This window comes from Tribolium castaneum, chromosome 6 (genome assembly GCF_031307605.1).
Source record: "Tribolium castaneum strain GA2 chromosome 6, icTriCast1.1, whole genome shotgun sequence".
NCBI classification, from domain to species: domain Eukaryota; kingdom Metazoa; phylum Arthropoda; class Insecta; order Coleoptera; family Tenebrionidae; genus Tribolium; species Tribolium castaneum.
Genome location: NC_087399.1, coordinates 1,510,245 through 1,535,436, shown reverse-complemented (window position 1 = coordinate 1,535,436; position 25,192 = coordinate 1,510,245). Strand labels below are relative to the sequence as shown.

The window sequence follows — 25,192 nt, the reverse complement described above, 5'->3', positions numbered from 1 at the left end:
ATGGCAAAGATGAAGTAAGAGCATTAACTCTCGCTGGATGGAATGATCAAGAAAGTCAACAACTGAAGACATTTAATGAAACTGATAATACGTTTTCATTTAGAATCCCTTTATCTTATCTGTTAAATTTACCATTTGATTATCATCGGATAGTTAGCGGTCATCAAAAACTTCGATTAATACGAAGTCGTAACGATGCTAATTGTTTCATTTCTACCGGAACGAGAAAAGCGACACTTAAGATTAACAATATTGAATTAAAAGCAAAACATGTTTACCCAAATGATGAAATTAAATTAACTATATTAGAAGGGATCAACAAAGATCGTGTTATATCGTTACCGTTCAGAAAATGGGAAATTCATGAACTTCCATCAGTTCGACAAACTAATAACGACATCTGGAGAGTTAAAACATCTACTCAATTAGAAAGACCAAGATTTATTATCGTTTGCTTTCAAACAAACCGAAAAAATAATCCAAAGTCTGATGTTACTCTATTTGATCATTGTGATGTAAGAAGCGTACGTTTATGGTTGAATTCAAATGTTTATCCATATGAAACATGGAAACTACAATTTGCTAAAAATAAATATTTAGAAGCATATCAAGCTTACGTTGATTTTTATAAGGAATTTAATGGAAAAGATCGTGCTGAACCTATATTAAGCTATACAGATTATACAAAAAGACCGATATTTGTATTAGACTGTTCCAAGCAAAACGAAGCAATTCGAAGTTCCACCATTGATATCAGCTTAGAATTTGAAAGCGATAATAATTTCCCAGCCGATACAAGAGCTTATTGTATTATCATTCATGATAGAATAATGCAGTACTATCCGTTAACAGGAATAATTAGACAACTGATATAAGGATGAAAAAAAGTGTTACTATAAGTGATAGTGCTCCGGAAGTACATAATCTAATAGTTTGGTCATATGCTTATCAAGATGCTAGAAAAGGAAACTATTGGATACAATGCGCTGCAGACAGAGAAAGGTTTAAGTTTAGAATTAATCAAATGAAAAATATTTTAAAGGAGATCTTAAATTCTGCTCATCGTGAACAAATTTTTCAGTCTAGATTTAAGTGTTCAACATGAAGGTAGTAGTGATTGATGTTCAAGGATTTTATATACCTGAATTCATCGTTAAAGAATTAACAATATTTGATGGACATCGAACTGGTCACTATTTGTTTAAATCACCGGTGCCGTTTCGTCAACTAAGTGCAGATGTAAAAAAACAAGTGAAATATTTAGAATTAAATCATCATCTATTACGTTACAACAGTGGAAATATCGACTATGAAAATATTTATAACATACTAGAAGAAAATATTATCGATGATGTTATCGATATTATTTACGTAAAAGGAAGCGTTAAAGAGGATTTTTTAAGACAATTTTTCGATTCAAAGGACTTTTACCCTAGGATCATCAATTTGGAGGAAGCAAACTCTTGTCCAAAATTGCAACCACAACTTCCGTTATGTATGCATCATTACTTAAAAACTAAAATATGTATCTGTAGTCTTAATAATGTACGGTTTATTTATAATTATGTAATTCAGAATTTACCGAAATAAACGTTTAAAGTTTTAATCTCGTTTCCTTCTCCTACTTCATTAACCTGCCCTCTCCACTCTAGTTAAGATTACAAAAAGTATAAAGGGATCAACTTTTAGTGTGTGAAATAATTTTTATTGAAATATCAACAGTCAACACAACCATCATGTCTAGTAAGTAGAAATAATTTTTACATTATTTTATTTTAAATTTTTTCCGAATCAATTGTTTGAAATTTAATTACAACACTTCATCATCAGTCTTAATAAATTAATGTAATCTATTTATTAAATTTCTCTTTCTTTTGTTACAGAACATCCCGCAGGTTACTATGGGGACTATAACCCAGATTTGGTTGTTAACCACGCTGGGTTAACCGAAGAGGAGGTGGACCACCTCCTCACCCAAATTCCCGCGGGCACCTTCGAGTGGGTTTCCCTTATTAACATCTATCTGCGACTGGAACCGCCCCCATCCCTTGGAGGTTATTTTGATATTTTTACCGTGGGGCGCTTGACCGCCGCGATAGACACCGATGAGGAGCGGGGTATAATTGACATTTGGGTATGGGTACATTAAACCTCATACATGTTGGATCGTTTTATGATGTTCATAGCGTTTTTTATGATGTTCATAGCGTTAGGTTTGGCTTAAAAACTGCAATTAAAAATTTATTTAGGTGTATGACTTTTTTAGTTTAAGTATGTAGTTTGTTTTATGTATAATAAAAAATAATATTCATTCTGATTATTTTTGTTATCTTATTTCCTGTCTAACGTTTTTTTCTTGTAAATTTATGAATCAAAAATTTTATAAATATCCAGTTGTATTTGATTATTAATTTATCGTTACAATCATTTTCCCCAAAAAATTTATATCCAATAGTTTACAAACAATATATACATTTCTAATAGTTAAAACACATTTATACATCTTTTATAAAAAAAGTGGATTTGTTTAATTGAAATAGGTAAAAATTCATATCCAAAACCTTAATTAATTACTGGGCGGTTAACATTTTTTACCAAAAGATTTTGAAGAATTTACAACAATTTATCATAAACCCTCAACAGATGATATAGTAATTATTGTAAAAGCTGAAGTTTATATTTTTTTCATTATCTACTTTTAGATTTAAAACTAATTATCCGAAATCTATAAGCGAAGAATTTAAAATATCAAGTCCAATTTCGGCAGCGATAACAACTTACTCAGGTGGTATTTATCTTTTTCTCAGAGATAATACATATATTACATTATCTAGTTGCATCTCTGGATATAATGTTCCTGGTTTAACAAACGAATTATTTGAAGGTGTTCCTAATAAAATAACAAGGACATTTAGATATTTAAACGGAAAGCTGTACTTTTTTAATGAAAATAATTACTTTGAATATGATGAGTTTACTAAGAGTGTCATACAAGCGGGACCTAAAACTTTATCTATATTTAACATTAATTGTCCGCGAGAACCCATCTTAATTCAATTGAAAAAATTATCTTTTAAAAAGATTATTACACACAATGCAGTCCTGGTTGAAAATTTAACAGATTATACTCGTGAAGAAGATAGTTGGTGTAGTTGGTGTATTCATCAGTGTTTGTTTACAGTAAGTTTATATTACAACTTAATAAAACGTTCTTTCTAAACATCTAATTTAAACATCTAATTTCAGCTTCAGACCTACAAAAGTTGTGCCAAAAAGACGCATCGTAAGTTTATCGAAAATATTGACTTCGGCACAAGTTCTTCATCCACAAATTCTTCCGATTCAGACTACTGAATTCTTCTCTAAAACCAACATAAATAATCTTTTTTTGGTAAATTCTTTAATTTTTTAAATTTGTTTACCACATTTGATTGCTAAAAATGTGTTTAATTTTTTAGGAAAATTTTTATCAAATTTTTATCAAACAAAAAGTGCGTCACAAAATTCCTACGATAAGGTAAACCACAAAATTAGTATTAAATCATATTTTATTTCATTTTTATTTTTTAGGAAAGCGTGTTATCTGTTAACCGCAAAAATTGATTATAAAAGTTCCGTTTTTTACACATTTCACCAGTTTTATTAAAACTATCTTTGTGAGAAGTTGTATGTGCTCCGCTGTGTATTTTTGCATTTAAATTTCAAAGGATTCTGTAATGGCTGATCAACTATTAAATCTGAATAAAATTGCTGCCTGTGAATATACTGATACATATGTCAGTGCCAACGATTTGGAAGTGAACAAGAAATATAAAATCATCAATTTAACCAAGGCAAACACACAACATGGGGTTATGATGGTAGCATATCTGGACAACGTCGGTAAAGTTTTTTTACCTAAACGACTAACAGCAGTTATGAATGATACCATAATTACGACACTAATGGAAGGACTCGGATCTTATTTGATTTATATGGGACGTAAGCAAGCTAATGGAAATCAGGAACATGATGCCCACATTTTTAATTTCGAACGTATTGTTCACGAAGATTAATGTAAAATTTTTTGGTAAGTGTCATGTTCACCTCTATTTAAAAAACTAATTTATGATTTTTTTCAGGTTTCCAAAATAGACAGCACTATCCACTCTACCTACCTGAGGTTCGACTCCCCATGGAAGGAACAACAACAACAACAACTTTTTTTGCATTATATTTTAAACAAATAACAAAATAAACTTGGTGCGCAACAGACAAGTTAGGCAAACAACATTACAAAAATAAAAAACTACATATACTAGGTTTTTTTTCCTTATCGATAAAATAATGACTTTCCTTTATTAGTTATTAGTGACAAGCGCGATGATTTTCTGATATTTTGCTTAACTCAATACAGCATGTATTGTATATATACTTCATGTATTCACAATTGCACATTTCAAAAATCATATATTCAAAATTTCACAACCCCAAAAACCAAAAATTTCACAACCCCAAAAAGCTACTACTACTACTACTACTACTTGTTTTCTTGGTTGCATATTCGCAAACGGGCGGGGGGTGTGTTTAAAAAAAAAAATGGAGGCCAGCGCCATCTTTGATTGACGGCTGCGCTGACGGCAGCGCCATCTAGCGAAAAGTTTGCAGACCGTGGCGCCATCTAACGTGAGAATTTAGGCGGAATTTGTGACGACATCGGCGCTACCAACATTACACCCAATATTAATTTTTAAATAAATTAAAATTTTGGCGCCATTTTTTTTAACAAACAAACATGGCCGACTAATTTCAAATATTAATTTTGAAATAATTTAAATTTGGCGCCAATTTACCATTAAACAAAAATGACCGCCGCCGACTTTCAAACTTCCAAGATGGCGACGATTATTATTATTATTATTATTATTATACTACATAAATATATTTGCATCATCACAAATGGCGTCAGTCGGCCGCAGGCCGGCTGACCAGCTGGTCGCAGGCCAGCGAGCTGCGATTACGCGCTTGCGTCTGCGGCTGACTGACACAATTTTCACACATGCGCAGTAGAGGGAGGTGGAGGTGGTTTTTGAACCGGCTATCTCTATCTACTCACCTCTTTGAAGGTAAGTTTATTATTACTCAGGAAATTTGAGCAAAAAAATTGAAAATTTTAAATTTCGTGAAAAGTTGGTATAATACAGAAAATGAGCCGCTGAATTCAATGGAGCAAACCGCATTGCTCTACGACGTTTTGTTTTTGAGTTATAATTTTTTTTCATTTTACTTATTTTTGCTTTTATTTGCAATTTTCTCTAAAACTATTAGCCGGAGAACAATGATTTTTTTTGAAAAAAATAGATAAGTTAAAGAGCTTTTCAACGATAATAAACTTTATAGGGTTATCTTAAATAGTTCCGATAGTATTGCTCGATAAATGTTTCGGGTACATATGGACTTTTTTTGAACTCTTAGCAACTCGAGTGGGTTGTAAAGGCATATTAAAGTCCATAAAACTTTGCTAAAGTGAGTTTAAAAAATATTATTTGAAGAAATTAATTGAATACTCCACTTATATAGTTTGCACTATATTTCCAGTTGATAGGACTTCAATAAATAAATAGAATTAAAATTAACAACGATTTATTCAAGTTATTGCTCGGTACACGTCCACATTCAAATAAATTACAATATTGCTTATAGCTTTACACGACAGCTTAGTACGCAGAGACAATGGCCCTAATATTGTCTTAAGTAGAATTACCACAGAACTAGCCTAATTTGGCACATAAACCTATGTACAAAAATAAATTTTACAATCACAAAATCACTAATACGGCAGATTGTCCCTCAAGATGGCCTGCTTCACGTGCTTGTACTTGTCGCACTGCCCCCACCAGGTGCTTTTGACGCAAATCTTCCTCGGCTTAATGACAAAACACTTGGTTTGGACGACGTTAAAGAACAACTTTCCGACCAGATTAGCGTCGCTCGAGTCCACCATCTTCAAGCAGGCCCGAAAACTGCAAAAGCGGCGTAATTATGGCTTAATCAGGCGCCAAACCGGTATATTATCGGCCATGTGACACCAAAGTGCAATAATCCCTTAATTCCCTCGTAAGTCAAGCCAATAAACATCTCTCGGACAGTGCAGTTCGAGAGGCCATCGGGTGGCTTTAGGGCCATCGACTACGACTTGCGAGGGTCTTTATGGGCCTTAAAGTTGCATTTTGCTGACAGGTTAGTGCACCGACTGAAAAATTTTCAGACATAACTTTATCAACATGTGCTACGTATCAGGACCTGAAATAAAATATTTTCTCGAAAACTATTAGTCGGAGAACAATAATCTTTTTTGAGAAAAATAGATAATGAAAATGGCTTTCCAACGATAATACACTTCATGGGGTTATCTCGGAGCTATTGCTCGAGAAATGTTCCGAGTACCCAAAGTCGACAAAAATTGCGACGAAAATTGAAAAAATCAAACATCAAAAAATCGAACATTTGGACTTTTTGTGGACTTTTAACAACTTTTGTGGGTTGCTAAGACATGTAAAAGTCCATAAAAATTTGCTGGAGTTAGTTTAAAAAAAATTTTTTTTCACCTTTTTGAAGGTAAGTAGTGTATTTCAGCAAAAAAATTGAAAATTTTAAATTGCCTGAAAAATTAGTATAATAAAGAAAAAAAGCCGCTGAATCCAATGGAACAAACCGCATTGCTCTACGACTTTTAGTTTTCGAGTTATGAATTTTTTTAATGAATAAAATTTTTCACTGTGACAAATGGCTACCCTAAATTTAAGCAAAAAATTTTAAATTTTTAATTCTTGTAAAAATTTGATATAATATGTAAAATGAGCCGTAGAATTCAATCGAACAAACCGCAATGCTCTACGACTTTTAGTTTTTTTTTTATGAATTTTTTTAGTGCAAAACTTTGATCGCCTCTGTAGCCGGAACCGTTGTCCGGAGCGGCTCCGGGTTTGGTCGAAAAAATAGATAAAATTAAACGCTATCAGATGGTTTTTTGTTCGTTGCTCTAAGTCTTACAGTTTCCGAGAAAAACGCAAAAAAAGGTTTCCATTTTCACTTTTTTTCAATTTTCAATCGCCAATTACGGCGAAACTATTAAAGATATCGAGAAACGGAAAAATGGAGGACAACCGGAATAAAAAACTCTACAAAATGGCATAGGACTCAAGGCGATATCTCGCAAAAAATTTTTCAATTTTCAAACGCCGATTACGGCCAAACTAAAAGAGCTAGAAGAAAACGGTTTGCTCCATCGTAAAGAGCACATCAAAAGCTATAAGATGAAATAGGTTTCATTTGATTTTGAGACACTTTAAAAATTGACCGATTTTAAGGGGGGGGTGTTAACTTTTTTTTAATTTTTTTTATTTTCTCATTTACGGCTAAACTATTCTAAAAAGTAAAACTGTTTTGATCCATACCTATGCAAAATGATCTGGGGAATCGATTGGCATCGAGAAAATTGCCAAATTCCCAATAGTTTTTCAGTTATGAATTTTTTAAAATTTTACCAATTTTTGCATTTAGCAGCAATTTGCTCGAAAGCTATTAGTCGGAGAACAATAATCTTTTTTAAAAAAAATAGATAATTGAAAGAGCTTTCCAACGATAATTCACTTCATGGGGTTATCTCTAATAGTTCCGGAGCTATTGCTCGAGAAATGTTCCGGGTACCCAAAATCGACAAAAACTGCGACGAAAATTGAAAAAATCAAACATCAAAAAATCGAACATTTGGACTTTTTGTGGACTTTTAACAACTTTATTGGATTGTTAAGACATGTAGAAGTGCATAAAAATTTGCTGGAGTTAGTTTAAAAAAAAAATTTTTTTAGGCTGACCTGACCTTGACCAGCTGGTAGCTAGTAATCGTTTTTTGCTGATATTTTAACACAATTTTTTAAATTAAATTAACATTAATATTTTGCACAAATTAGTTAAAAAATTGGCAAATTAGGTCTTTATGAGCCTTAACGTTGCAATTTGCTGACAGGTTAGTGCACCGCCTGAAAAATTTTCAGACATAACTTTATCAACATGTGTTATGTATCAGGACGTGAAATAAAACATTTTGTTGTTGCACTTTGGTTAGGCCTTCGTTTAAATTTAGTGCCGGGCACGTGTGCCGACCTCCCAAACAAAAATTATCGAAGAAAAAGTGCCTAAATATAATTTTCTAGTTGGAATCGCTATAATTTATTATGCCTCCTAAAAATAACTCCATTTGTCGAAGAATTTCACGAACCCGCGTGAAAATTCTATGGTAATTTGGAGCAGATAGCTTCAATTAGACTAGAGAGTAAATATTTGAGTACTCAAGTGACGCTCTGTTGTCCGTAAAGTGTGCTTAAGTTGAGTCGAAATGACGCTTTTTAGCCACTTCTTAGAAAATCAATTATCGGGCATTTTATTTGACTTGTGAGATAGCTCCAATCCCACCACATAAATTACAAGTCGGCGTAATTTATTGTTAATATAAAAGCATGATTTAAGGCTCTTTCGAGCCCTATAAATGTCACTCGCGCGCAAATTGCACTGTTTTTCGATCTTGAACTTTCCTTAATTTTATTCATGATAGTTTAATAATAAGTTCCGATGCAATAATTTATAGCCGTCTGGGCAACTAATTGACATAAAACGGCGATTTTCGGACAAAGAACTAAGAAGCTTTCCAACACTAATGATCGGCTTCGTTTAAACCGCCACACGAATTGAGCTAATCTGAAAAAAGCGACACAAAGGCAATCGTTAGAAATAAAGTTGCGAGTAATTGACACTGATCGGGGTAAGTCGATCGGAAACGACATAACAAGTGTCGCAATTTGGAGGGTTGAGGAAAAAAATACATTTTTCAACGGACGCTTGCTACTAAAATTATTGTCGTAATAAAACAAATAAACTTGTTGATCGTTAAAACGGATTATTTCCCGCGCATCGCAGTGGTAAATTAAGACTGTCAAGCGGGGTCGTTAAGTTTTAACGGCGCTAACGGAGATTTTTCAACGAGAAAGTGATGAAAATTATCATTGTTCGGACTGGAATATTGCTTATTGAGTTATTTATCAAGCAAGCCTGGCTCAGGCAGTCCAGGTTTTTTCCAAAAACTGGATCAAGTTAACCCTGAAATTTTGGTTTTGGTTAAAAGATTACAGAAAGCCGTCATCTAATCATTTTTTAGTTTTTTGTCAAAGTGGCATGTCTGTTATGAATATTAATCATACAGAGTGATTTGTTTGAAATGATACACTGAAATTTTTTGGTTTTTGATTTTTTCGTTTAAACTGAAAGAAAAAGAAAAAAAGAAGAAAATAAAATAAAAAAGTTAAAAACGTTTTTAAAAATTTTGTACAAATCGCTTCTATTTTCTTTTTTTTTTTACAAGCGGTGATAAGTTTTTGCAATTTTTGGTGTTTAGGTTTCATATTAAGTGTTTTTGTGCTAATTATTTAAACTAGAACGAGAAAAATCACCAAAAATTACAAAATTATGTCAAAAATGGCATTATTTTTGAAAGTTCAGAAAATTTAAACACGTTTTTAGACCAAAAATTAAGTTTTTATTTCTCTTTTTACTAAACTAGTTCAAAAAAATCTCCAAATTTAGTCAAAAATTACCAAAAACTTAACTTTTTTAAGTGTTTATTCAGCAAATACTCAATTATTGCCCAAAAATCCTTAATAAGTAAGCTAATAAATTACAGAATTATGTCAAAAACGAAATAATTTTTGCAAGTTTTGAAAAGTTTTGAAAATTTAAACACGTTTTTTGACCAAAAATTAAGTTTTCTTGCTGTTTTTATTAAACTAGGTCAAAAAATCTACATATTTCGTAAAAAATGACCAAAAATTTAACTTTTTCAAGTGTTTATTTAGCAAATACTCAATTATTGGCCAAACATTCATAACAAGTAAGCCAATAAATTACAAAATTATGTCAAAAATGGCATTATTTTTGAAAGTTCAGAGAATTTAAACACGTTTTTAGACCAAAAATTAAGTTTTTCTTTCTCTTTTTACTAAACTAGTTCAAAAAAAACACCAAATTTGGTCAAAAATTACCAAAAACTTAACTTTTTTAAGTGTTTATTCAGCAAATACTCAATTATTGCCCAAAAATTCTTAATAAGTAAGCTAATAAATTACACAATTATGTCAAAAACGAAATAATTTTTGCAAGTTTTGAAAAGTTTTGAAAATTTAAACACGTTTTTTGACCAAAAATTAAGTTTTTCTTTCTGTTTTTATTAAACTAGGTCAAAAAATCTACATATTTCGTCAAAAATGACCAAAAATTTATCTTTTTCAAGTGTTTATTTAGCAAACACTCAATTATTGGCCAAAAATTCTTAACAAGTAAGCCAATAAATTACACAATTATGTCAAAAATTACATAATTTTTGCAAATTCTGAGGATTTAAACACGTTTTTAGAAGGAAAATGAAGTTTTTCCTTTTGTTTTTAATTACAAAAAAGGTAAAAAAAACAAATACCTATTATAAAAAAGGCTAGAATAAATTAATAACGCTATTTGTGTGTCATTATTAATATTTTTTTAATTTTATTTAATTGATTTTTTTATTCTTTATTTTAACTTTTGATTTCTTTCTTATTATCAGAACAAAAACATCCGTTATCATTTAAAAAAGGTAAAAATGACGTCACATTTAAAAAACGGATAACGTTACAAACGTCACTAAATGTAAAAAATAAAATTAACAAATATATGAATTTGTAAACTTAAAACATGCTTAATACAAGTTAATTGTAATCAAAAGTTAGGTTCACTAATCACGTGATCACACTGAACCAATCAGATGCTCAGATTCACGCATTAACTGATCACGTGACCACACTGAACCAATCAGATGCTTAGATTCACGAATTAACTAATCACCTTACCACACTGAACCAATCAGATGCTCCGACTCACGAACTAATCGCGGATTAACCTTTAACAGCAAATTATACGCTAATTCAGCCTTAATTCGTGTAAACTTGGCCTAGAGAGTAAATCAGCAAAAATTTGCTTAGAAATATTTTTGCTAGGTGTCTGAATTTTGCCCAAATCGTGTAGACTTGTTAATTACATGGTGTGAAGGCGAAAGGGACAAAGAAACCCCCGCCGATCGTAAAATAGCGATGTGGCGGTTCGGTGGCGGCATTGAGACAGTAGGCCGTGTCTAACAATTGACAGGCGCAGAAAAGGCGCGGCCAAGTGTGAAGATACTTCTCAATCAGATAATACTCGTTCGGGTCATTTCTTTGCCGCCTCTCGCTTGTGTGTCAACGCGGCCCAGGATTCCATTTTCAGGACCGGACTGATGACTTTATTTCACATTTATTCAAAACCAAACTTTTTCCCCAACTGTTTGTTATCATGTTTATTATTATTATTGTTTCAACGTACACCAAAGTCTGGCCTTGATTGCTAGAACGGCAGACGAATCCCAATCTTGAATCCATTAATTCGGGAAAAAAAGCGTGCCTGCGCCGGCCCTGGCTCGCACGTTAGTCATTTGTGCTTTCTGCTCGAGTAGCGCCACGCACACCACGATACCCCAATATTTATTAATCAATAATAATTCGATTTTACCACCCTATTCATAAAGATTCAATCCGTCCCTGGTGCTTATTTCGGTGATTTATTCGCGATTCAGGGTCGGTTTGTAAATTTTTTCCAAATGGTCGTAAACACGGACTAATGCGGCGGTCGACCGGAAGTAGGTGATAAAACCACAATGTGTGAATGAATATTCGCGTTTTTTTGAGAAAACGCGCTCGACTCAGAACAGATCACTTTTTTATCAGCCACTAGTTAAATATTGATGACTCGTAAGCCATAACGCCAGGTGTGAGTGATTTATGGCCGTAAAAGTGCTAAACAAAAGGCGATTTTTACGTGATTTTTGTGAATTTTAATCAAACTATAAAATTGGAATTCAGAAACAATCAAACTGCAGACGAATTTCACGGAACAGTTGTGTTTGTACTTGCACAGGCTTGAGTTGCTTTAAGTGAGTAATTAGTGGTTTTATTGCCTAATTACTGCAATTAAAATCTTGGCAAAATAGCAATCAGCTATTGTTGTGAATTAATAATCAAAAAAAATAGAGAAAACAACTGAGGTTTTACACTTTTCAGTTATTTGACTTTGCAGTTTTTTTTTGTAATAGCTTGTAAAAGTGAAACAAAATAAATAAATAAGAAAAAACGTGAAAAAGACAAAATCTTAAAAACAAAAGTTTTTTTGCTTAATTCCTAGAACAATTCAAAATATGAAAAGTGAAATGGAGAAGAAGTGGCTAAAAAATTCTGTAGTTAATGGTTAATAGAACTAAAAATTAGTTACTAGAAAAGAAAAAAAAATAGGAAAAAAATAATTTAAAGAATATTAATGATGACAAAATGTGAGAATGAAGAATACGAAAAAGCTGCAAAAAAACAAAAAATGAAGTGTAAAAAAACGGTAACATTTGTGAAAAAAATTGGATAGAACAACTGAAACATTAAAAAAATAAAAAAAAAATATCTTTACTGTGAGAATGTATAGAGTTTTTTTTTTAATTTTCAGTCAGCTGTACTTAAATTTCACTAAGTCAGTTCAATTGCACAGTACAATGGAGGTAAAGAAATGAATTATTTTTAGTGAATTATTAATAATATTGATGATTTCATGAAGAAAAAAGAAAAAACAAAAACAAATTTTTTTAAGAAACGAAACATAAAACACATTAACCAAAAAAGTCTGTGGAAAACTAAAAAAAACAGAAAGTAACTATAAAAAGAAAAGAAAATCAAAAAATGTTTATTTGTGTTTTTGCTCAGACAGTGGTTTTTTGATTACTTTTAACAAGTAAAAACTTTGCAAAATAGTAATGATGCATTTTTCACTTATTTTGACGATAAAATAAGTCAAATAACACAGAAAAATAAAAGAAAACTGAAAAAAGAAAGGTAACGAGAAAAAATTGAGAAAAACAACAAACAAGTAACAAAAATATAAACATAAAAAAATGTAAATATTACTGTTTACTAAAAATTTGATAATGTTTAAGAGTTTCTTTGTGTTTTTGGCCTGCTGTACTTAAATTTTTCGAAGTTTATTCTTTCAAAATAACTGAAGTCAATTCAAATCTTTGCATAATATAATGGAAGTAAGGTAATGAATTATTTTTAGTGAATTATTATTAATTGATGATAATTTACCTAATAAAAAAAAGAAAAAATTACAACAATAATAAAATGAAGGTAAAGAAGGAAACGTTTGAAGAAACATCAATAAAATAACTAACTTGGGAAAAGCAAAAAAAATAAAAAATTAACTCTAAAAAAAATAAAATCGGAGAATACATATTTCTTATTTATATTTTTGTCAAGCTGTTATCAAGCAAAACTTTAGTTTTTTCAATTGTAACTGATTATTATTATTATAATAATAATACAAGTAAAAAAATTAAAAATAAAAGAAAAACGACAACAAAAACAAAATAATTTCAAACAGCAGAAAAAAGGTTTGAAGAAACATGAGATAAAATACTAACAGAAAACGCTTGTCCAAAATTGAAGAAAAAAAATAACTCTAAAAATAGAAGAAAATTAGAGAATATTTATCATTATATTTTTGTTTAGCTCTACTCATGCGAGACTTTACTCTTTAATTACAGTTTATTATTTATTTTAAACAGTAGTTTTCACCTATTTTGGCGATAAAACAAAAGAATAAAGAAAATTTCAAAAAAAAAACTGAAACTCTAAATGAAAAAAAATGATAACAAAAAAAAATTAAAAAATAACAATAAATTAATAACATTTTTCCATATTTTTTTGCGTTTTCGGCCAGCTGTGCCCAAATTCCGGCAAAATCCCTAGAAAACCACCCTTATTCAGGCCAAAACAATCATCCCCGCGCACCTGTCCCATTGTAGACAAATGTTTCGGTGTCCACAAACGACCCTCGACAATTTGGTGAATTTTCAGAAGGACCCCCTGCCGCTCCCTAACACAACCCTCACAATAGACTTGAAAAGGCGCTCTCAAGTGACGACATACCGTCCAAAATTACAGTTTACTGACCAACTTAATCCGCACTGACAGCAACAACCCCCAACCAACTAATTATCTCAATAAATAAATCCATAACCAAATTACATCACAATCAGATAACGACTTGTAATACGAGCCAGGGATGTCCAGGTAATTTTTCGAGAGGCGAGATTGTCACCGCGATAACGCTCTAAATATTTGGAGAAAAAATCAAGCGAGATGCTAAAACAATGGAAGAAGCACTTTCCACGTAATGAAACGTCTTTTAAGGTGCGAGCTGTGAATATTTTAAGAGGTGTCTAACAAGAGGGAAATTAGAGTCGGCGGGCCATTTCCACAATTGCTTCGTCGGTTGTAATTGGAAAAGGAACACAACAAACTTAAAGTCTGTTCCACAATTTTTCGATTGAAAGTGGCACAGAATCTGTGACGTTTCGTTTCGCCTCTTAACCAACCGTTTAACTATGATAATCAGTGTTAACTCATCCTAAAACCTCGGTGTTTACCGACTTGGAGAGCCATCATTACCGTTCGTCGCAGCTACAATGCATGATGGTGTTAATCCTCCAATTGAACAGCCCGTATTTGGTCTCGAAGGCCCCGATCCAGAACCTGCAGGAGAGGTCGTGCCGGCGACAGCACTTATCCGTCCGGGAGAAGCCCCCAAGACGGGTGTACTTATCAGCGGAATATCCTTTCCCGCACCATTTCGTCCCAGGAACTCTCAATAAATCGGAAACGTCGCGTTTGTGTCTAAGGAATTCAAGCAACTCAAAAAAACGCACAACGGCGTGTTGTGTCCGGCTTTCGTGCTCCAAGGGAAGTTTTTCCACGGAAAATAATCGATTTGTGCTAGAGGAATTCGAGCGCATTTTTAATCAGGCTCATTGGGGCGAAAGAGATTCGACGAACATTAACAAGACAGTTGATTTTTTTTGTTCTATTTGTGTGTTCTATTTATAGAAATTAAATTACAACCTAAAATAAATAAATGGTTGCTTGATTTGTCAAAAATTGTTTCTAATTTTATCAAGTCGTCTATGAAATTTGAACGTCAAAAATATTGTCAAAGAAACAGATGCGTAAAAATAATGCAAAAAGCTTCAGATTTTAAAAACTAGAGTACACAACACCAAAATTCGCGGAAATATAAAACACAAATCGAGACATTTCTTTGACTTGAAATAACAGAAAAATGCAAAAAAATGTGAGTAAAAACAATAGTCATTTGAATGAAACGGGCAAACGGCACATTGAATTTAAAATCCATAGTCGACTTGATGTACAACCATTTTTGAACACTTTGTATAATGATACTTAAACACTGGTCTCCAAAATATCTTTTTTCATAAACACTTTGTAAATTTTTTTTATATATGACATCATTTTTCTGTGTAGTTTTTCCTTTTTCATATTTTACATAAAGTTTTAACCAAATAAACTCTCTTCTCGGGCTATTTTCTGTTGTATCGTCTTCCACCTATGTGTAATATTTAATACATTGTGATGACACCTTTCTTCATGTTTATCGATACTGCGCTAAGATTTTCGGTAAAGAAGTGAAAGTTAAAAAAATGAATGACATTTACGAGAAAAAAAATCATGAATTATTTCTTGGTAGTTTTCAGTTGTTTATATTCTCATCAACTGAAATCGAACAGATACATTCAAATCTTCATAATTAATACTAATTTTATTTAAAAAAGTTTTATTGTAGACCAGTCTATTCGCTTATTATTACTGCAATACAAAATGTAGTTTTTTTTAATAAAAATCGCAAACATCGATTTTATCTCTTAAATATTTCTTCCTATAACAGGCAAATTTTTATTTATTTTCAAATATCCTCGTCACATTTACGATTTTGTGAGTTTCAAGAATAAATAAATAATTCTAAGAAGACTGTTGTACACAAATTTGTAAATTATTTTCCTGCTTATTGTCAAGATATGTATTACTAAACTGCACTAAATTCTGAACAAAATCTGAGAATAATAATTTTCAAAAAAAATACTTATGTTAAATAGTGTCAGTTCACAACTGCACAACCATCAGAAAGTCTTATAAGTTATATTAATATTATTATAAATAATCTAATAGTTATTTAGATAAAGAAATATCAAAAAAATAAAGACGCTTTTGGAGATTTTTGCTTGATAGAAATTTTGAATAGGTTCCTAATTTTTGTTTGGGTTATTGTTTAAATTATTAAAATTTCTTTCATTGAACTTGCTTCCTTTGTTTTCTGCTTATTCCAAAAATAACATAATTTTTACAATTTTTAAGGATATAAACACGTTTTTAGTCCAAAAATTAAGTTTTTGTTTCTGTTTTTATTAAACTAGAACGAAATATAGTTGAAAATGACCACAAATTTTCATTTCCTAAGGGTTTATTTAGCAAAAAGTATGCCAATAAATCACAGAATTATTTCATATATGACATTATTTTTACAAGTTCTGAGAATTTAAACACATTTTTAGACCAAAAATAAACGTTTTTCTTTCTGTTTTTTTAAACTACAACGAAAAAATTACCGAATTTGGTCGAAAATGACCAAAAATTTACCTTTTTTTAAGCGTTTATTGCGCAAAATTTCTTAAAAAGTAAACCAATAAATCACAGAATTATGTCAAAAATGGCATTATTTTTGCAAGTTCTGAGAATTTAAACACAAAAATCGTGCGTTTCTTTCTGTTTTTATTAAACTAGAACGAAAGAATCACTAAATTTGCTTAAAAATGACCAAAAATTCACCTTTTCAGGAAAAACTCAATAATTGCGCAAAGTTTCTTAAAAAGTAAGCCAATAAATCACAGAATTAGGTCAAAAATTACATTATTTTTGCAAGTTCTGAAGATTTAAACACGTTTTTAAACCAAAAATCAAGTTTTTTTTCTCTGTTTTTATCAAACAAAAACGAAAAAAAACACCAAATTTGGTCGAAAATGACCAAAAATTTACCTTTTTTTAAGCGCTTATTCAGCAGAAACTCAATTATTGGACATGATTTTTTTAAAATTAAGCCAACAAATTACAGAATCATGTCAAAAATGGCATTATAAAATTAAAACTTTGAGCTTTCTTATTGCTCAAACCAATTAAAACTGCTCTTTCTTCATATCAACATTTTTTTCAGTAATGCACTCTGTGATTTTAATTTTTTTTTTTTTTAATGTAATACCTGTTGTTTTTGGAGTTTAATTTGGCTTTAGTTTTAAATTTTCTCGACAAAATAAAGAGCTTGTGGTCATCGAAAAAATATTGTAAAGAGCGATTTTGAATAATATCACTCGCTATCGCTCGTTCGTGCTTTAAACACTGCTAATTGCGTGTTTCCCATTTTTTTTGAGATGGAATCCTCTTTATTTTTTTAACCTACCTTGCGTCACAGCGGCAGTGCGAGAGTGTAAAAGGCGAGTAGTTATGAAGGTGGTATTTCGTAGTAAAAGCCGGAATGTTTCTTTTGCAATGGTCATGTCTTCGACAACACTTATCAATATAGAAAAAGGGCCCCAACTGACTATACCTTTCAGCATTGTCAGAATCGCCACACCATAACGTACCCGGAGCGATGAAAAAGGCCCGTTTTTTCCTTCCCCTAACACAACTAATTAGGTAAATTTTGGACAAATTGAAGCAACCACCACCTGACACAACACGGGCACGACACGACGCAGATTACGAGTACTTACCTCTCAACTTGTTGGTGGTGATTTTTTAGTTGTAATACTTCCTGCTTCATCCGGTGGTGCAACTGCTTACAGGTGTTTGCCAAAAGGGTGAAGTTGAACCAAGTGATTTCTGTGGGTAGTTTTTTATTATCTAAGGATTCGATTGTGATGTTTGAGGTAGAGATGAGATTTCTTAAATCGTGTTTAAAGGTTTCTAGGAACTTTAGTACTTGGTCTCTTTGATGGACGATTTCGCAGTCTTTCAAATCCTCACCGTTGTAGATCAGTTGGAGGAGGTGGCGCCGGTCTGCTAACTGGCGGAATTTGATGTCACTAAGGGACCTAGAACCAAAAAATATTTTCCATTAATTATAACTTTTTTCCTTTAATTGTCCTTTATTCCACAAAGTAGGTACTTCAAGAATAATTTACAATGTACCTAATTTATTTCGAAAATATTTGACATTTGTTTCGAAAATTATCTTTATATTTTGGATTTTTTTCAAATATCATTCAACATAAAGGTTTTACCTGAAAAAATCCATGATCTCAGTAAAAAAGTAAAGAATTATCATCGATTTTGAAGACGAAAGGCAATATTTTCGTCGTGTGTTCAAAAATCAAGTCACCTATGAAATTTGAACGTAATGTGCCGCTTAATATAAATTGTGAATGCCGTCAAAATAATGCAAAAGGCTTCGAATCTAAAAACGAAAGAATACACAACAACAAAAATCACCGAAATATCAAACACAAATCAAAACAAACTATACTCTTGAAACAAGTTTACCGAAAAATGCAAAAAATTGAGTAAAAAACTATTCAAAAATTTGACAAAAAATAGTCCTTAAAAAAAGCGGCACATTGAATTTGAATCTCATAGTCAACTTGATGAACGACCATTTTTGAACACATTGTACATTGTATACAATGTGTTTTTAAATGATTCTCATCTAGTTAACTTCGAAATTGGTTTGCCGCTCTGCTCAATTGAATTCTCTGACAATTTGAGCTAATGTTGGAAGAATTCAAATTGATAAAAAGTCTTGAGAATCAGTGCTGCTATGGACGTTTACTTAGTTATTTTACCTGTTTTATTGAAAATATCGTTCGTTCTATACCAGAACGTTCTTTTCAAATTTTTCTACGATGTGAAATAAGCGAGATAATCGCTTCGAAAGAAAAAAATCGTGACGTCACAGCCGCCTCTCATCACAGCATCCTCTTATCACTTACAAAAATCTGACCATTTTTCATACACCTTCCACAAAATCAAAAATAAACTACTTTTTTGCCAAAGTTTAGTTCGAAATCCATTTGATCTTAATATTGGACCAAATTCTCGATAGGCGGATATGACGTCATAATTTCAGCTTTAAATGCAAATAACTTGAGTTAGAGAGCAGATACAAAGAAACGGTTTTCACTACTGTGATAAGCGTTGTCAGCACTATCATTTAAGACAAAGTTTAATATTAAAAAAAATTAAATACGAGTAAAAATTTTCATAATTCAAAATGCTAAGAATGTTAGATTATTTAAATTTCTTTCTCAAGTTGAAACAATTTAGTTAGGCCTTAGTATTCGTCGAGTGGAGCCCTTGAACGCCTTCTTTGGCAGTCGCCTCATACAAAAATATACAAACATTAAAATTCCTTCCAGATGTCCGCCTAAACAGTGGCTTTTAGTCGAATTATGGAAATCTCGCAGGTACAGTGCACCCTTCCCACGGTAAATACGGGGTGCCTTATCACATCTGTGCCACTAAATAAAATAAATAAAACTTTCCTCGCCAAGTTTTGAAATTTTGGGCCCGGCCCTGCAAATCCGGCCGACCACAATGGGCCGGATTGTGAAGTGGTTTAGGGGCTGAAGAGTGCTTTCAACCCTCTCGATCTCGACTTGAAGAATCGAGCACAGACACGCACGCGGAAAATTCGACAAGAGTATTCCATCGGACTTTATCTCTAAATCTCAAATATTTAACGAAATAATCCGTGTAACGCCTTATCAGCGATCGTGATTGATCGGCCCGGTCTAATTTGGATGTGTGTTTGTTTGTCCAGCGCGAAAGAAGTACAACAGTTTCGAAACAATTAGGAGGTAGATTTAATCGATCGGTGATTTACGAAGCCAGAGAGAAATTCTAGGACAGAAACGGATTTTTCAGCCAGGAGAGTTATTTATTGAATAAAACATGCGTTTTGCGACCGTATTTTATCGTAATTACACTTTTGAACTAGTTAAAGTGTGATTTGTTTACGTGTTAGGTTTTAAGCAAGTTCAAGTGTGCGGCCCAAAACATCAAGATCGTGTTTTACAAGACGGGGAATAAAATAGCTCTCTCAAATTCAAATAAACATTTTATTTTGTGAAAGTGATCGGTGTATATTTTGCATCCACTTCCAAAAAATCAGAATCCGGTTACAAATAACCTTCCCACGTGACCAGTTTTATCTAAATCATCGTTGGGGTGTAGCTGATCCTCCCTAATCGCATTCCTTATTCCGACGTTTTAATTGTCTTTAATTCCAATTAAATCCACCGTTTTCGGTTGTATTTCACACCGTCTCATTATTGTTTATCTGTGGACATTAATTCAAGCGAAAAAAATCGAAAAAATGCTCCTGTAAAGAGTACACTTGTCCACTTGTCGGCTGGAATTGATGGACTTATTTTATTGCGCCATTTGAAACAATGCTAGTCGAGTGGAGCCATCAAAGGGGGCTGCACACACAAGGAAAAAAGGAGGACGTAATGATCTAGGGCTAAGTCTACTGCTAACACACATAACTGCACTGGACGGGAATGCTGTTGAAGGTGTGCCGTAACGTTATTGATACAGCAATGCTATTTTTTCAGCCAAAAAGTTGTATGAACTCAACACTATCGTTGAAGTTTTATAGACGAGGCGAAAACTGGTCACTATTTGCATAACAGGTCGGGAAAAGCCCTACGATTTCCGTAGAAATTATAAATAGAGACCGGATTGTAAATATCTGACACCCTTTTTATGTTTTATTTATTCATTTCCGCAATTTTTCATTATTTCGTGGTTTCACTGTCTTATTTTATAATGTTTTTACTTTAGGATTTTATAGTTTTTTAATTATTATCCCTTCAGTCTCTTAGACCCACAGAATTTTTGCTTATTTTTTTTTTATTCAATTTTTTTATATTCAGCTTTTCAGACGTTTAGTTCTTCAGAATTTCAGTCTAAATATTTTTGAGTTTCTGTGTTTTTAGTTTCTCAGTGTTAAAGTTCCTTGGTCAGAGTTTAAACATCTAATTTTTTTTGAATACATATTTGTTTATTTGTATTAGTTTAATTTTAATTATTAATTTTTCCAAACGTCAGTGTGGATTTTACTTACTTAGTTTAATTTTAATTATTAATTTTTTCAAACGTCAGTGTGGATTTTACTTACTTGTGTGAAAGTTCTACTTATCTAGGATTCTTAGTTTTTGTGTAATACATTAAAAAAAATGTGTTTTTGTCAAAAAAATCAAAATTATTTCATAAACTAAGCAGAATCGACCATTTTATTCGCACCTAAGGCGAAATCCAGTTCTGTGAGAAAGACCAGCCCTATAACTGGTTTGACTGTTGTCTCATTTGTCCTACGAATGAGTAATTGACCAATAAAAATATTAAAATCACCTCCTACTTGTTTATCTAGTGCACAAAAAATTGCAAGACGATTGAAGCGTTTGTCATTGGCTATGGGAGGGGAACTGCACTCCCAACTGTAAAGCGGACGAATCATAAGGCGATTAAAACTGAGCAAAAAACTGTTGTTTGATTATTTTGTAAATGTCGGCCAATCCATCTAGAATCTCGCAGTTTTCTAAGACAATTTCAAGTTTTCTATTACACTTGGGTTCAAAAATCGTGGATAAATTGTGGATCGATTTGTTTTTGATAAAAATTGATTCTCGAAATTAGTTCGTGTTCAAACTCAAACATTTCGCAAGTTTTTCAGCAAAAACTCAATTGTTTCGCAAGATTCTCTCACAAAACTCAAAATGTACCAAATTAGGTCAAAAATCTTCAAATCTCTTCAGTTATTAACTTGGGCATTTAAAATTTATGAGTTTTGCTTTTATTTAGACAATTTAATAATCTCTGAGAAGCGAAAATAAAAAAATGCGTGTTCCATTTAACTTTTCCAAGTTATTCAACTTTTAACAAACTTCTTTTTTTTATGTTCTCAGGCTACCAGTTATTCAAACTCATAGTTTCTTAGTGTTTCAGTTACGCAGTTTTAAAGTTTATTTCCAGTATTTCATCTTTTTAGTTTCTTAATTTCCTCTATTTCATATTCACTTCCAAAATTTTTCAGTTGTTCGTTGTTTCACTGTCTTATAATTTCAGTTTTCCAATTTCTTTATATTCTTACTTTGTGCAGTTCTATTGTTTTTTTAATTTATCACTGTTTCAGTCATTTGGATCTACAAAGTTTTAATATTACTGTCTTTTTATTTTTTTACACTATTTTTTATTTTATTTTTTTGCTTTTCAGTCTCACTATTTATTGTATTGTTTTTTTATTTAGAATGTCATATTTTAGTTATTAAGGTTTTTAATTTTAATTCGATGTATGAGAAAGTGATGGGAAATCGGCATTAGCCCACCTTCCCTTACATGTTTTTCTTAATTATTCAAATTAAAAGTTGCGAGCTGATGACAGCCTTACTAGTCTTAAACCAGTTCGCAATAATAATTAAACCACGTATTTTGTCTCAAAAACCCGTCGTGCGTGTTTACCATAAAAATACAATAGATGGCGATGTATCGCCCCTCGTTTGTTTATTTTCGAATATGTAACTTCGCCTACTTGATCCTCACTTTATATGCGCTATTGTTGGTTTGTAAGCGTTCGAACACTTGTAATTATTGTTTTATACGGACCTCACCCATCAATGTCTTGTCGATTTTTTTCAACAAAGTGAAATTTCACGCACACGCCTCTGAATTTTTTTCCCGACTCTCGATTGTAATCGAATCATCTCGTGAGTCACTTGGTTTTGATCTGTGGAGCTTAACGCCCTTCACCCCTAAATCGTATGAATTCGGCAACATTAGTTAAGTTTTTTACATAATTTTTATGAGGGGTTGGGGACACGTGATACCCTTGTACAAGCCGTAAAAGGGTTGGGATTGTAATAATTAATCACTGAGTTCCTTTGGGCCAAGGAATGTCACTCTTAATTAAGGGTTTGGATTTTGCCCAATCGCCTGATTTTTCAACCAGTGAGATAATCCAAACTATTACAGATTATTTTTTTAAGACGCGAAAATAAACCGGATTTTGCAAAAGCGATAACGACGTTCCAAGTAGCACTAAAACCCAGTAATAAAATTCAATGGACTTAGAATTGAGTGGTGTGATCTTGATGACTCGAAATTGACGCGATTTTATCGAAACAGTTTTAATTTTTTCAAATTCTTTCCTAATTCTTTCAGAAGATACTATTTTTATTTTCTTTCCTACTTGTTATGAATGGGTGGACTTTAGAATTTCGTGGTCTGATGCGTAATTTCATCTTATCTCCATACTCTATCTTGGACAAAAAAGTCTAGCACTTACAAAACTACAGGAGCAAATTTAAATAAAGCCAAAATTTTAGTCGATTTTTTTTCCTTTTTTTTTCTACGCCACTGATGAAATGTAAACTATTCTTTACAGGTACGTAAATTTTGATAATTTTACGTGTTCACGAAATACTTTATTTACTTAGGTATTTATTTACCAATTACTGTGTTATTTGACTTGACAATTTTGGGTAATCGCAGTGTTTAGCAGAATAACGACTCACAAGTGTTAAATAAATACAGCAAATGATAAAAAAATGGTAGTGAAACTAGACCAGATTTGAGCGGAAGTAGCTTTAATTCAAATAGCGTCAATTTTGGTGCCAGTCAAGCTGACGAAAGAACAAAGCTTTAAATGTTAACTTGTGAATTTTTCTTCCACTCCTTTATAATTTCATGTTATTGTCATTAAACTAACACGAGAGAACAAATCATATCTGGGTGTGGGCGTGAAAAAACGCAAAAATCCCAACCTTCACCTTAAATGGCCTAAATAAAAATCTTAGACATATAACCTGCCAACAAACTGGTAGTCGAAGCGAAAAAATTTTCCCGCAACGGTGTGGAAACCGACAAACACCCACCGGGCCATTAGAGCCCATCACCCAGTTCAAACAAGCGCGATTTTTTACCTTCGTCCGACTGTGATTTCCTTTGCGCTGAGTCCCTTGTAAAAAATCCTGGTCTCAACTTCCCCATCTGGCAAAGAGTTGTGGGCAATAAAGTCCCTGATCTCTTCGCCCAAGACTGCCACCACGAGCAGGTGGCAAAAGCACCAGAAGTTGGTCCCTTTGAGGTGCCACATTGGCCACTGCCACTCGCGAAATCACTCCATTTTTTCAAAATTCGGACGTGCTTTTATAAGTGCACGTCGATGATTAGTTCGGGAGCGCAGCACGCGGACAATTGACACGCGATTGGACTTAAGCGTCTTGATCTTGGCTCGTGTGCGCTGATACTGACTTCGATGCACTTTGTTGGAAGAACTAAACGTTACAAGCGCAGCTTTAAGGACTTTGGGGTCTTTTGTTCGCTCCTTTGCGTCCTTTTCGTGGCGATTTCGACGACCGACTCGACTTTTATGCTGGGGGAGGGAGACGGGGCAAAGGTTCCGAATTTGGGGAACCTTGGCGGTTATTAGGACTCATTAGGACGCTTTAGATCATTGCATAATTGCAGCACGCAAAAGTTCCAACAGGACCAAAGTCCGAAATTTTATAATTGGAATTTTTCCGTTAATTTGGCGCCGGATTTGCACAGATAGTAAATGATTCAACTGATAAAAAGAATTCATCAGAAATTTTCGATTGATCTGAATCATACTTACCTACCTGTGTTCGGTGCGTTGGTTTTTTATTTTAAATAAACACAAATATTGCCTTACCTATTTAAAGAATTTTTCTGCGATTATGAAACTTCCTTTCATATGCAAGGTATAGCAGAATAATTTCATTACTAATCAAAAACAACTTGCAATTAATTGAATTTGTTCTAACTAAATACCTGTTTAATCAAAATAGCGTTGAAATTCCAATGATTTTCGTTTAAATAAGTTCATGGCATTTTTTTTTAATATTTTGTTATTTTGCTCAGAAATATTTTTATTTTATTTTGTCTTAACAAGTGGCTAAAAGCACATGATCTATTTCAATAATTTTAAAACAGTTAGTAGAAAAATAATAATAGTCTTAATGAAGGCACTGTGTGATTAACTGCAAGAAAAAAAATAGTAATAATAAATTAGTGCTTTAAATTTTTTGATAATTACTGTTTTAGTTTTAACTCATAAAATATTCTTTTATACTAAAAAGCATTTAAATTATGTTTTTCTCGTATTAAAATGACTAGAATTAATATTTTGAAAT

The 25,192-nt window shown here is 32.3% G+C and overlaps 1 protein-coding gene and 1 long non-coding RNA gene across 5 annotated transcripts; one reads left to right on the top strand and one right to left on the bottom strand.

The window, feature by feature from the left end:
• Positions 1–1,728: 1,728 nt before the first annotated feature.
• Positions 1,729–4,300, top strand: LOC135266541 (uncharacterized). 3 transcript variants are annotated; one of them, XR_010334642.1, is made up of 5 exons: positions 1,729–1,743; positions 1,884–3,180; positions 3,247–3,517; positions 3,571–4,069; positions 4,122–4,300. It is a non-coding gene; the product is annotated as an uncharacterized LOC135266541 (long non-coding RNA). The 3 variants fall into 3 exon arrangements; XR_010334640.1 differs by having other exon boundaries at positions 1,884–3,391; positions 3,459–3,517; XR_010334639.1 differs by having other exon boundaries at positions 1,884–3,517.
• A 1,305-nt stretch (positions 4,301–5,605) lies between these two features.
• Positions 5,606–24,417, bottom strand: LOC100141967 (uncharacterized). Of its 2 annotated transcripts, XM_064357426.1 has the most exons (5): positions 23,960–24,417; positions 17,753–18,073; positions 17,440–17,658; positions 14,586–14,909; positions 5,606–6,002 (listed from the first exon to the last, which is right to left on the bottom strand). In XM_064357426.1, exons 1-5 carry the CDS (start codon positions 24,130–24,132, stop codon positions 5,810–5,812), a joined length of 1,230 nt encoding a protein of 409 aa, XP_064213496.1. In that variant the 5' UTR covers positions 24,133–24,417; the 3' UTR covers positions 5,606–5,809. The 2 variants fall into 2 exon arrangements, with proteins under 2 accessions (XP_064213496.1, XP_064213497.1); XM_064357427.1 differs by lacking the exon at positions 17,440–17,658 and having other exon boundaries at positions 14,586–14,810; positions 23,960–24,409.
• Positions 24,418–25,192: the final 775 nt, after the last annotated feature.